Here is an 11,765-nt window from a genome sequence, read left to right as displayed (position 1 = left end):
ATCTTTGATAACATCATGTGATCTTAACATTCTGGTCATTTTGAGGTGTTAGGCATTTATAGTGCCAGTGCCAGCACGCCTAAGTCGTGATAGTGCCGTGCATGGGTCGCTAAGTCGGCATGGCGACACTATTAGGCACGGCACAGCTAACATGCCATGCCACGTGGTGCCGTGCCTGGCCATGCCGTGCCAGTGCCGTGTCGGGCGGCCCATTTGGCCAACTATACTCCGCGCCTCATGAACACCCAATCATTTTTAGGCTTTTACTTGTGTCCCATTATAAAAGTTAGTAATTACCCATAAGTCATTAAAAAAGTTGAGTTCTCACAGGTGCCACTGCTCTGAACTCTTTTGTCCTTCATGCCACTTCTGTCAGATTTAGCTCTAACGGTGTTAAACTGCGGGTGTGAAAAGTCAAAAATACCCTCAGGTCTAAATATGCAATTAATTTTTTAGCATCTTAATGATCTCAAATGAAAAGAGTTCATGACAGTGGCGCCTATAAGAACTCAATTTTTTTAATAATTTATAGATAATTATCGACTTTTATAATAGCGCACGCATAAAAGCCTCTTCATTCTTCGTCTTGTCAGGTCAATCCCCACGCCTGCAGCACAAACCAGAAAAACAATGCCAATGTGAGAACCGACGTTGCATTGGTTATTTCATTCAGTTAAGCACGAGACGTGCCAATGCAAGAATTAATCCGCGTGCACCGGACCTGGATCCTGCCGTCCGACGTCCCGACGACGAGGACGTCGCCATCGGCGTCGACAGCCATACACTGGACGCGGCACCCGGGGCCGCCCGCCAGCAGCGTGCCGATCCTGGCGAGCTTCTCCCTGGACCAGATCTCCACGGCGGCGGTCCCGGAGGCGACGTAGACGAGGTCGGCGCTCACTACCAGCGACCGCGCCTCCGCCGCCGTCGCCATTGAGCCGACGAGGCCGTAGTTGGCGCAGCTCCACACCTTAACGGACGCGCAGCCGTCCACGGACGACGACGGCGTGCTGCCGGTGTAGAGCAGCCCGTCGTGGACCCGCAGCACGTAGACGGGGCTCGCTTTCCCCAGGATCCTCTTGCTGCCGGACTGGATCACGCCCAGCGTGCCGCTCGCCAGGTCGATCTCCTGGATGCTGCCGTCGTTGCAGCCGCAGAAGAGCTTGCCGTGCACCAGCGCCATGGACCTCACGTACTTGTTGGGGTTCAGTAGCTTGGAGTTGCCACTGTTCCAGTTCAGCACCTTCACGCCTGCGCCTTGCGGCACGAAGTAGGCCACGGCGCTGGCGACGGCAAGGCTCTGCACGGGGTCTCTCGTGTCATGGACCTCGACGCACCGGAGCATGCCGTCCCGGAACTGCCACACCTGCTTGCTCACAACAAGAACAGGTCAGATGTACTCTGAAGTGAACCCATCCATCCATGCAGTGTCAGCTCAGCTCCTGAATTTTGCCAAGAAAAGAAGCATGACTACGTACGTACCCTTATACTTCTGTCCAGTGACCCACTGAAAAGCTTCTCCTCCGAATGCAGGACTGACAAGCTGGTGATGGCTTTCGTGTGCTCCTGAACCTCGTGGACAAGACGAAGGATGTTTTCGCTCCCTTCCCATACCTTGAGGGTGCCGTCAGAGTGGCCGGAGAAGATGTAGTTCTTCAGGTAAACGACCGACGTCACCTCGCCATTTGCGCTGCAGTCGACCTGGTTGATCTCCTTGTGGCTCCACATGTCCTGCAATGCGAAATTCAGAGACATCTTTTGGCATCAGTAAATCTGATGGCTGTAGTGTATAGAGCCTGAACAAATGGGGATGTAGTGCAGGTAGCTGATCGAGAGGCATTACGACGCTCGATTCCTGGCCGTCTGATAGCAGCTTGAGCATCTCGAACGCGAGGCCGGAGGATTTCTTCAGCTCCCTCAGCGTCTTGAGCACGTCCTTGATGTACGTCGTGATGTCGTGCATCCCCTCTACAAAGAAATTTGCACATTCCGATCGAGGTTTAGTTCAGAGATAAGGTTCACTGATAATGTTCAGCAAATGTATGTTGTGTGCATCACACACAAGAGAAGGAATTGAAGAAGAAGAAGAAGAAAAAATGGTAGGTGATCAACAGAAACCGACCGCGGTCGTTCATGAAGCTCCTGAGCGCCACCATGGCGAGGACCCTGTCGCTGCCGTGCTTGGCGGAGCGGAGCACAACGACGAACTGGCGGAGCAGGCAGACCCGGGCGGCCCCGAGGACGCCGGTGTCGGGGAGGAGGGAGAGCATGTACACGAGCCAGGTGGCGCACACGAGGCTCGTCGTGAACAGCTCCGCGTTCTTGGTCCTGAGGCACTCGGAGAGGGCCTCAAACACCAGCCCGAACTCGTGGCTCACTACCGCGTACGCCGCCTTCCGCTCCCACTCCGACGCAGCCTTCCCTTCCTCCTGCGAGATTCAGAGTTCTTCACACATGGCGAAGGTTCGTCGTGCGCTCGAGAATTCAGCGGCGTCGGCCTACCATTTCGTCCTCGCCATCGGCGCGAGCGGCGTTCAGGTCCTGCGACTGCCGGTACCTTTCCTTGACCCTGGCGAACTTCAGCAGCGTGGACCGGGCGAGCGGCCTCCCTGACGACGAGAACTTCCCCGGGAGGCACATGATGGTCTCGGCGGCGAGGAGCTGGCACCGCGGGAAGTCGGCGTTCTTCAGGCACTGGATGAGGCAGTCCACGGCCTCCTCGCGGTACATGCTGATCTTCCTCGGCTCCACCAGGAGATCAAGCTGGAGGAGCAGCCCCGCCACGACAGGGCTGTGCTCCGGCGGCGCGGACTGCAGGTACACGAGCAGCGTGTGCATCATGCTGAAGGAGCCACCCTCCTTGATCGTGCGAAGAAGACGCTCCGGCGCCGATCGCCTGGAAGAAGAAATATCATTCGATGAGATAGATCAAGTAGTGGGTAGGTACATCAAGAACGAATGGCATTCTTTGCGGCATCGAGTTGCATTGGTACTTTTTCAGCTTGAGCAGCTCGTAGAGGAAGCGCACGATGTCGATCTTGTCGGCGTCGCCGACGGCGTGGAAGGCGTCGAGGACGGCGCCGAGGGACGCCTTCTCGGCGATGCTGCTCCGGCAGTGTCCGTCCTCCCAGATGCACCTGAGAAGGATCCGCATGGCGGCCAGCCTCTCCTCCACCGGCTCGGCCTCCAGGCTGGCGGCGAGGCTCCGAATGAACCTCTCGGACAGCAGCGCGGACCTTGGCACCGGAGACGTGGAGCTGTCCGCCGCGCCGGCGGCCTCGACGAGGATCTGGCCGAGGAGGATGACCGACGCGGCCTTGGGGCGGACGCACATCTTGAGCGGGTCCTCGTCGCCGCCGCGGCGGATGGTGGTGACGAGCGCCTCCGCCAGGTCCATCTCGACGAGCTGCTCGGGCTCGGGCGCGAGCAGGCAGATGAGCACGGCGGCCTCCGCCAGTCCTTTCTTGAAGAGCGCGGCGAGGCAGTCGACGTCGGAGTCGACCCTGGTGAGCGTCTGCACGACGGCGTCGTCCCGGGAGGCGAGCTCGGCGAGGAGGAACACGGCGACCCGGAGCACCTGCGCGCTGACGGAGTTGAAGAGGATCTCCACTAAGTCGTTCACGACGGCGGGCCTGGCGAGCGCGGCGAGAATGGCCGGCTCGGCATCGGAGCTACCGCCTGTTGGAACCGGCGGTGACCACCATGGACGTCTCGGCTCCGATACCAATTGTTGGAACCGGCGGTGACCACCGAGTTCACGATCTTGGAGCTGGCTTACAGCCGGCCCGGCTCGTTACCACGAGCCTGCGCTCCCACAGGTCCCAGGTCCATCGGAGCTACAACATATAAGGCCTTGGGCTTACTCAACCCAAAAGACTAGCCTGATAGGTGGGGGCTTCTCCCGCCTCATATGTTGTGCTCCCCCACCATCGCTACACGATGTGGGACTAAACCCCAACACCGCCGGCGGTTGCGTCCCGCCAGAGGCGCTCGATCTTGAGCACCGACCGCTCGGACTGCGCCAGGTCCTCGGACGTGCAGAGGCAGGACACGGCGGCGCGGAGCTCGGCCACGGCGCTCTCGAGAGAGGCCTGCGCGATGACGCTGGTGGGCGACGGCGCGCTGGCGCTGGTGTTGGCTTCCGGGGACGGCGACGAGGTGGCGGCAGCCTTGACGGGGACAATGAACGGCGGCGGCGCGGGGCTGTCGCCCTCCATGCCGGTTGTCGCCGGAGGAGGCGTGGCCGGCGGCGGGGAACCGGAAGGGGAAGGGGACGGCCGCCGCTGCGGCTGCTGCTGGTCGCGCCAGGCGCCGATGAGGCGCTTGAGGACGTAGTTGGTCTTGGGCAGCTGCGCGCCGTGGAGGCGCTGGCGGGTGATGGGGCAGGTGGCGTTGCCCCGGTCCAGCCACTCCTGGATGGCGCGCCGCTCGTAGGTCTGCCCGGTCTCGAGCGTCACCGGGTCGTCGAACACCTGGCTGGTGATCGGGCACACGAAGTCCTTGGGCGTCGGCAGCGGCCCCCGGCGTGTCGACGGCGGCGGCGTCGTTGCCGCGCGCTGGGGAGCTGCTGCTGGTATATGAACGTAGGTGTTTGTTAGTGAAATCGCCTTGGGATCATCCTCAGCAGCTGTGGTGGTGGCGGCGGTGGCGGCTTGCTTACCTCGCTGGCTCCGGAGACAGCCGGCCGGCGTCGGCGCGTGGGCGTGGCTGCTTGGAGGAGGACAATGGCGGCGCCGCGATCTTTTCCTACGAGACAAGGCAGGCGGCATTGGCAACTCAAATCAAATTAAACCGCGCGCTGGAAGCTAGCATGCTGTCAAGCTTTGGCATTGGTTTGATCGAGTAGATTTCCTTGTCAACGCACGTTCCTAGGATTGACCAATTCAGGGCACACATGGCATGCGCGCGTGTTCCAAGATTTGGCATGCCAAAGCTTTCAGCTTCCAGCAGAGGGAAAAAATAAAGACGAATCACACTCGAATATTCAAGTGCCAACTCCCCTGCGATGATGCCGATGAATCATAGACAAATGGCTCGTTTGAGACGTACTAGGACCACTACTTTTACTTTGTACACCACTTACCTATTGTGCACACGTAACTTTATTGGAAAAAGTCTACTTAACCCCTCACCTTTCATACTTGGTCTACTTCACCCCCAACTATGAAACCGTCTATTTTACCCACTGAACTTTCTAAAACCGTCTATTTTACCCCTGGGCGGTTTTTTTACAGCGGTTTTACTACAGTAACGACGGGTTTGCTACAGTGATGGTGGTTCGAATTTCCTTTTTTTTTATTTTCAGTGAATCTTTGAAAAATCACAGTAAATCATAGAAAAATCATAAAATAAAAAATCTAATTTTGTTGGACTCCACATGAGTAGATCTACATAGTGAATATATAATACGGTATGCTTTAGTACAAAATTTTTACTGTAGCCTTAGATTAATTGAAAAATATAATTTTGTCTGTAATTAATTGGAATAATTCATAGCTGCAGCTTTTATGGTCCAATTGTGGTAAAATTTTTATGGTACGCTAATTATTGTATGCTTGAACTATAGCAAAAATTTCGTACTCATTGGACTATGTATAACTTAGTTATAGATAAATTCTAATTAATTACAGACAAAATTGGATTTTCCAATTAATCTAAAGCTACAAAAAAAATTGTACTAAAGCATACCGTATTATATATTCACTGTGTAGATCTACTCATGTGGAGTTCAATAAAATTAGATTTTTTATTTTATGATTTTTTTATGATTCACTATGATTTTTCAAAAATTCACCGAAAATAAATAAAAAGGAAATTCAAACGCGCCTTTACTGTAGTAAACCGGCGCTACTGTAGTAGACCCGTTGTTACTGTAGCAAAACCGCCGCTGAAAACCGTCCAGGGGTTAAAATAGACGGTTTTAGAAAGTTCAGGGGGTAAAACAGACGGTTTTATAGTTGGGGGGTGAAGTAGACCAAGTATGAAAGGTGAGGGGTTAAGTAGACTTTTTTTCTAACTTTATTTAACCACTTCTATATCTTAGGTACTTGATTGTTTAAAATATTTTTCAGATAACATATAATTTCTTTATTGTTTGGTTATATTTTTCTTTGAAAATGTCACTTGTGATTGATCGTGTAAGATTGCTGCCTGAAATTTCTAAAAATTCAGGTATCTGAAACATAACAACTCCCTTATTTAGCAACTGTCTATGTAGTTCAAAAAAATGGTTGTGTATATGGTCTTCGATGTAAAATATAAAATAAAAAAGAAAATTCGCGAGCAGTCCTTTAACTTGGCAAGAGGTGTCATCTAGGTCCCTCTACTTTAAAAATGTCAATTCCAGGCCCATGAACTTGGCTTCGGGTATCATCTAGGTCCAAACCCACTCTAGAGGCTGACGTGGCGCGCTGGCGTGGCTCCTACATGTGGGGCCCGCATGTCAGTTTGTTATATTTCTGTTTATTTTTTATTTTTTTGGTGATGTGGCACACTGACTTTTAAAAAAAAATAATTCATAACTTTTTCATATGAGCCTCGATTAAGACAAACTTTATATCAAAGTTGTAGCCATCGACAGGATCTATAACTTTGTAGTTGAAAAGTTTTTGGATTAAAATTGTTTAGGGTTCTAAAATACTGTTGTAAGTTTACATATTTTAAAATTTAAAATTTAAAATTATAAAAAAATCTCGAATGTTGACACGGTGTATATGCCTTCGGTACTAAAGATGGTTTACATCTCTTACTTATTACCATCTAATCTGTCAATAACTCAATATACTCTGTCCAATCACGAAATAGTATCATTTTTGGACTGTACTTACTCAACATACACTGAAGCTAAACTCCTTATGCTTCATAGTATTTTTCATTCTAGGATCTATTTTTCTCCTAATTTTTTTTCTCAATCACGCAAAAGATTTACGCGTATTTGTATTAAGAGAGAAAGGTTTTTTACATGAGGCGCACTAGGGGGATTTTTCCCCTAAATTACTTTTAATTCTCACGTTCGAAAACTTCCTTAAGTCTCTAAATTTTTTCAGTGTATTTGCAACACTCAGTCACATCTCCCTAGCCTAATGTATCTGCCAATGGGGATGCAAGACATCTAGGACTGATGAATTGTCCCCATCCCCCAAATATATCAACTTATAGAGTTGTCTTAAACTTTTTTAATTTTGATCAAATTTATAGAAACTAACACCAATATTTATAATGCAAATTAGCACCATCAGATACACCATGGACCTTAGTTTCATAATGCATTGCTTGGTGGTATAGGTGTTCATATTTTTTTCTATAAAGTTGGTCAAAGTTACAAAAGTTTGACTTAGAGCACCTCCAAGAGTTCTCAAGAATTTCTTTCCAAATCTATAGAGTTTTCCAACTCGCCAAAAAAGTATTGGGATGAATAAATAAGACTATCTCCAACAGTTTCTAATAATTCATTCCTAAAATATAGAAGACAATTTTACATCATGAATCCTAAACTATTTCTAAATTATCCTAACCACTTTTATATATTCTCTCTTGTACATTTGCATCAGGAACTCTTTTCTACTCTTTATTCTTTCCCACGTCCTTGCACCTTAGATTGGGAGACCGATACATGCGGTTTCCACGCACGGATATATCCACGTTTTCGGTATTTTTTTTCCAAGTGTCAAAAGATTGGGAGGTGAGATTGGGAACTCTTGGAGATGGGTTTTTTTTTTCTATCCTCGCCAAAAATCGATTGGGATGCTTTATTGGGAACTCTTGGAGATGCTTCTAGGATAGCTCATGTTGATTTATTTGGGGATGGAGGGAGTACCTATAGTTTTCCTCTTTAATGTTTCTTATTCTTATTTTGTGTGAGGTTAGCCAGAATGATAATAAATATTGTGAAAAGGGAGAACCACATACTACCTCCAGTAAAAAAAAATACTTAATCGAGTTTAACTTTGCATGGTCTTTGATAAGTATCTTTAACCATTAATTTTTTATATGTAATATATTCTTAAAATCCCTCAAATTCAAGAGATTTTACAAATAATGAACAAAAAACTTTACATATATCTTACATGTCTACAAACTAAATAATGAGAGAGATAATGCTATTTCTGGGTAGATTTTTGTGCAATGAAACTGGTGGGTAATTTATCAACACATAGAGAGGTACTTGTTCTATTTTATCCTCTCTGCTTAATGGCACGTGGTAATTTGTTAACCTTGATAATTAGCGTTGAGATTTCTTTCAATGGCAAAATGCTAAGATAACATATAAACAAATAAAAAAGTAGTTTTATGCTGACTGCACTGTTGATGAATTTTATTTAAGTCAAGTTTTTTTTCCCGTTACGGTGGTTATGTTTTTGAACTTATATAAGGCATGGTGGAGCGATTTTTGTTTCCTACATCGGTAGGTGGTTCCAACTTTCTGAAAAGCTAAAGGCGTTTTCACAGGCATATTTTGCGAGCACTACACATACGACCCCATTTAAGTAACACTAAAAAAAACATTGGTTATTAAAGCATAAAAAAAATCCATTGGTTAAGCTAGATCACTTGGATGGAACAACTCAAATAGATGCATTGAGTGGTTTATATGCAGGGTAGTACTCTCGCTGTACTCAAATGGTCTAATTGGACGAATCCCTATATTTTGCAATTATTCAATGCTCTCCTCTAATCATGTTCTCTGAAGTCTGAACATTTGTTATGCAAAGGGTCCTGAACCTACATTTAAGATTAATTTGTCCAATTCTTTAAATTGCTGCCATGTTACCTTAGAAAAATTGAAAATCAGCACAAAACGACCGACAACACTTTTTTTTTTGAAATCACCCACGCTTCTCGTTTTCCTTTTCTTAACTGAAAAAAGAAAAAACTGCCCTGAATCTCTGAACTCTAATCATGCAACGAGATGCTACTAAACACATTAACTAGTAGTAGTATAGTAAGCTCTTGCGTCTCGATGGACGCCAATGCAAGTTGCAGAGCACGCACCTCTTTGCCGGCAAAGAGCTCGGAGGAAGACTCCTCCATGCTGTCGTCTGATGGTGCCGCCGGCGAACGCGACCGCGGGTGCTCCGCTCGGATCCTTGACGCCGGGCTCGCTCTGCCCACCGGCGGCGTTTGCTGCTGCACTATGAGGTGCGGCGGCACGCGCTGCGGGTACAGGCTCGGCGGCCTCATGAGGTCCCTCCTGCCCCTGACGCTGCTCTGCCGCCGTGGGTAAAGATCGCCCGGCTGCTCCTCCGTCTCCGCCCACATCGGCTGCAAAAAGGTCACCGGGATCTCGTCATGACGCCGTGTGCTTGAGAATGGGTATGGGGGCGAGTGAGGAGAACGGAGCGTGTAGCGGTATTACATTGTCCCGTAGGTCGCTCTGCGAGCTGGCAGCGGACTCGTCGTTCTCCGGCGCGGCGTCCTCGTCGCCGCGACTGTCTTCGTCGGCGCCGACGCCGAACACGAGCTCCGGCGGAGGAGGCTGCGGCGACGGCGACGGCGACACCGCCGCCAATGGCTCGCCGGCCTCGAGGATCCTCTTGAGGTAGAGCGCGTACGCCTTGCAGTTGGCGTCGAGCACCCTCTCGTACTCACGCTCCAGCACTCGCATCTCCTGCGCCTGCGCCCCGCTCTCCTCGTCCGACCCGCCCTCCTCGTCCATGACCTCGTCCGACACCGCCGTGGTCTCGTCCGACCCGCCCTCCTCGTCCATGGCCTTGGCGGCGGCCGCGGCTCGGCGCGCGGCGAAGTGGCGCATGACGGGGAGGAGCCGCGGCGCGAAGAGCGCCTCGAAGGGGGCGGGCGCGAGCTCATGGCGTGCCAGCGCGGGGTCCAGCGCGAAGAGGTTGAGCACGGCGGCCGCGGCCGCACCGCCGCCGCCGCGGCGCGCGGCGCGGGCCAGCGCGAGGAGGAGGCAGGAGAGCGGGGTTGCGGCCGGCAGCGACCGCAGCAGGCGCTCCGGGGCGCGGAGCGACGACGGGGACGCCGAGCCTGAGGCGGCGGTGTCGAGCGCGTCCGACACGAGGGACAGCGCCTGGAGCGTGGCCGCCGGGTGCTGCTGCCCGCCGCCGCCGTCCGCGGCCGCGGCCGCCGAGAGGAGGTGCCGACGCAGGAGCGGGTCGGCGATGAGCTCGGCGAGGAAGGCGGCGGTGTGGGACACGATCGCGGAGTAGGTCGGCGTCGGCCCGGCCATCGGTGGAGCGGCAGTGGGGGTGCGCAGCGGCTGCGAGCGCACGTCGACGTGCGACGGGGACGGGTTTGTTCTGAGGTGAAGGTGGACTCGGCAAGCGGGTTACGTGAGGCGGGAAATGACCGGAACAGGCACGCGCGGCCCCGGAGTCGGTGTGGAGAGAAGCAGGGGCAGGGCGGGCATTTGGTGCTTCGTGGGCGTTTAAATTATGGCGGCGGCGGGAGAGGAGCTGACTGGGTTCCCGGCCGGCGACGGCCGGCCGCGCGGCGGAGTGACGCGTGGAGAGAGACGGGCGCTGGTTGGCCGTGTTGGGAAAGTCAGATCCTGAGAAAGGGTTGGAGAATCTTCTAGCGCTGAGTGTGTCCAACAGATCCTTCAATCCTTGTGCAAGAACAACAATGGATATTGTATGTAGGAGAAAATAGCATGGCCAATGGCGAGTGGATCGTAGCTTCCCAAACAAAAGCTAAAGGCCAAGCGAAAGGAGAGCGATCCACCCCATTCCAAGACCCATTATTAACAGAGAGAAATTTGTGACATACTGTAGGCTTTTACACTCAAGACATGTAAATTGCAGACGCCGAAATAAAGCATATTCATATTTGTATATATATATAAGAGAAAGATTGGATTCACCACGTTTAACTTGCGTAGGATTGAACATGTAAGTAGATACTAGAACGTATATTACCATTTTTACAGTTTGATGTATGTAGCAAAGGAGGATTCGTGCCCAATCTTCTTTCTCCCACCATCGATGTAAACAAAATTCAAGGAACGAGCTAATGGACAAAGTTGCATCTGTGCAACACTATGATAAACAAAGAGATTATAGCAATTGGAGCCTTTTTTTTAGAAAGTACAAGCAACTACTAGTAAATCAAATATCTCTGCCTTTGAATAAATCTTTGTGGGAGTTATATTTGGTTCATTTTAATATAAAGTAGAATGGGATGCCTTGGAATAAATCTTTGTGGGAGTTATATATTTGGTTCATTTCAATACAAAAAATAGAATTTTTTAAGACAAAACTATAGGGATGCCGATAAATATGATGTAGGACCGAAACAACGACCAAGGGGGTAAATGAGAGCCAATTAAACATTCTTTACGTGCCCCTCTAACTAAAAACTCCCCAAGTCTTGAGCGGCGAGCGATAAGTGGGCATAGATGGACGCAACTAGGCGAAAGATGTGTTATGATCAATCAATCACGCGAGAACCGGACGAGGCGTAGGCAGGCGGCGGACGTGGATGCACCCAACCCCTACTCCGCTCACGGTTTCACCGTTTCAAGAGTTTTTGTTTTCCTACTGGAGTCCTGGTTGATCCGTATCTGGTCGGGGGTCAGGGATGATGGCTACTGAGGCGGCGAGAGCTAGAGGACGACGACCACGGCGGCTATTGGCGCTCGTGGAGATGTCGTTGCAGCATCGTAGGATCGCCTAGGTGGCAGTTGTTGGCACCGGTGGCAAGGCGGCCAACAAGTGCAGCTCTAGATCGCCACCTGCCTATGTCTCTTCCAAGAAGACACTGACGGCGGTGAAGAGGTCACCGTCCAGTAGGAGGTTGGATTCTTGCAC

At 50.8% G+C, this 11,765-nt stretch overlaps 1 protein-coding gene across 1 annotated transcript; it reads right to left on the bottom strand.

Annotated features, from left to right (window-relative positions):
* Nucleotides 1–445: 445 nt before the first annotated feature.
* LOC136457395 (putative E3 ubiquitin-protein ligase LIN) lies at nucleotides 446–10,643 on the bottom strand. The gene is given in 12 exon segments (XM_066457426.1): nucleotides 446–607; nucleotides 722–1,366; nucleotides 1,483–1,731; nucleotides 1,844–1,968; nucleotides 2,123–2,429; nucleotides 2,503–2,896; nucleotides 2,994–3,678; nucleotides 3,965–4,520; nucleotides 4,522–4,570; nucleotides 4,661–4,746; nucleotides 8,992–9,261; nucleotides 9,356–10,643. Coding segments are annotated over 12 exon segments (4,215 nt in total). The 5' UTR covers nucleotides 10,187–10,643; the 3' UTR covers nucleotides 446–589.
* Between the last annotated feature and the right edge of the window lie 1,122 nt (nucleotides 10,644–11,765).

Source organism: Miscanthus floridulus, chromosome 6 (assembly GCF_019320115.1).
Source record: "Miscanthus floridulus cultivar M001 chromosome 6, ASM1932011v1, whole genome shotgun sequence".
In the NCBI taxonomy this organism is placed as follows: Eukaryota; Viridiplantae; Streptophyta; class Magnoliopsida; order Poales; family Poaceae; genus Miscanthus; species Miscanthus floridulus.
This window is presented reverse-complemented; position numbering and strand designations above follow the sequence as displayed.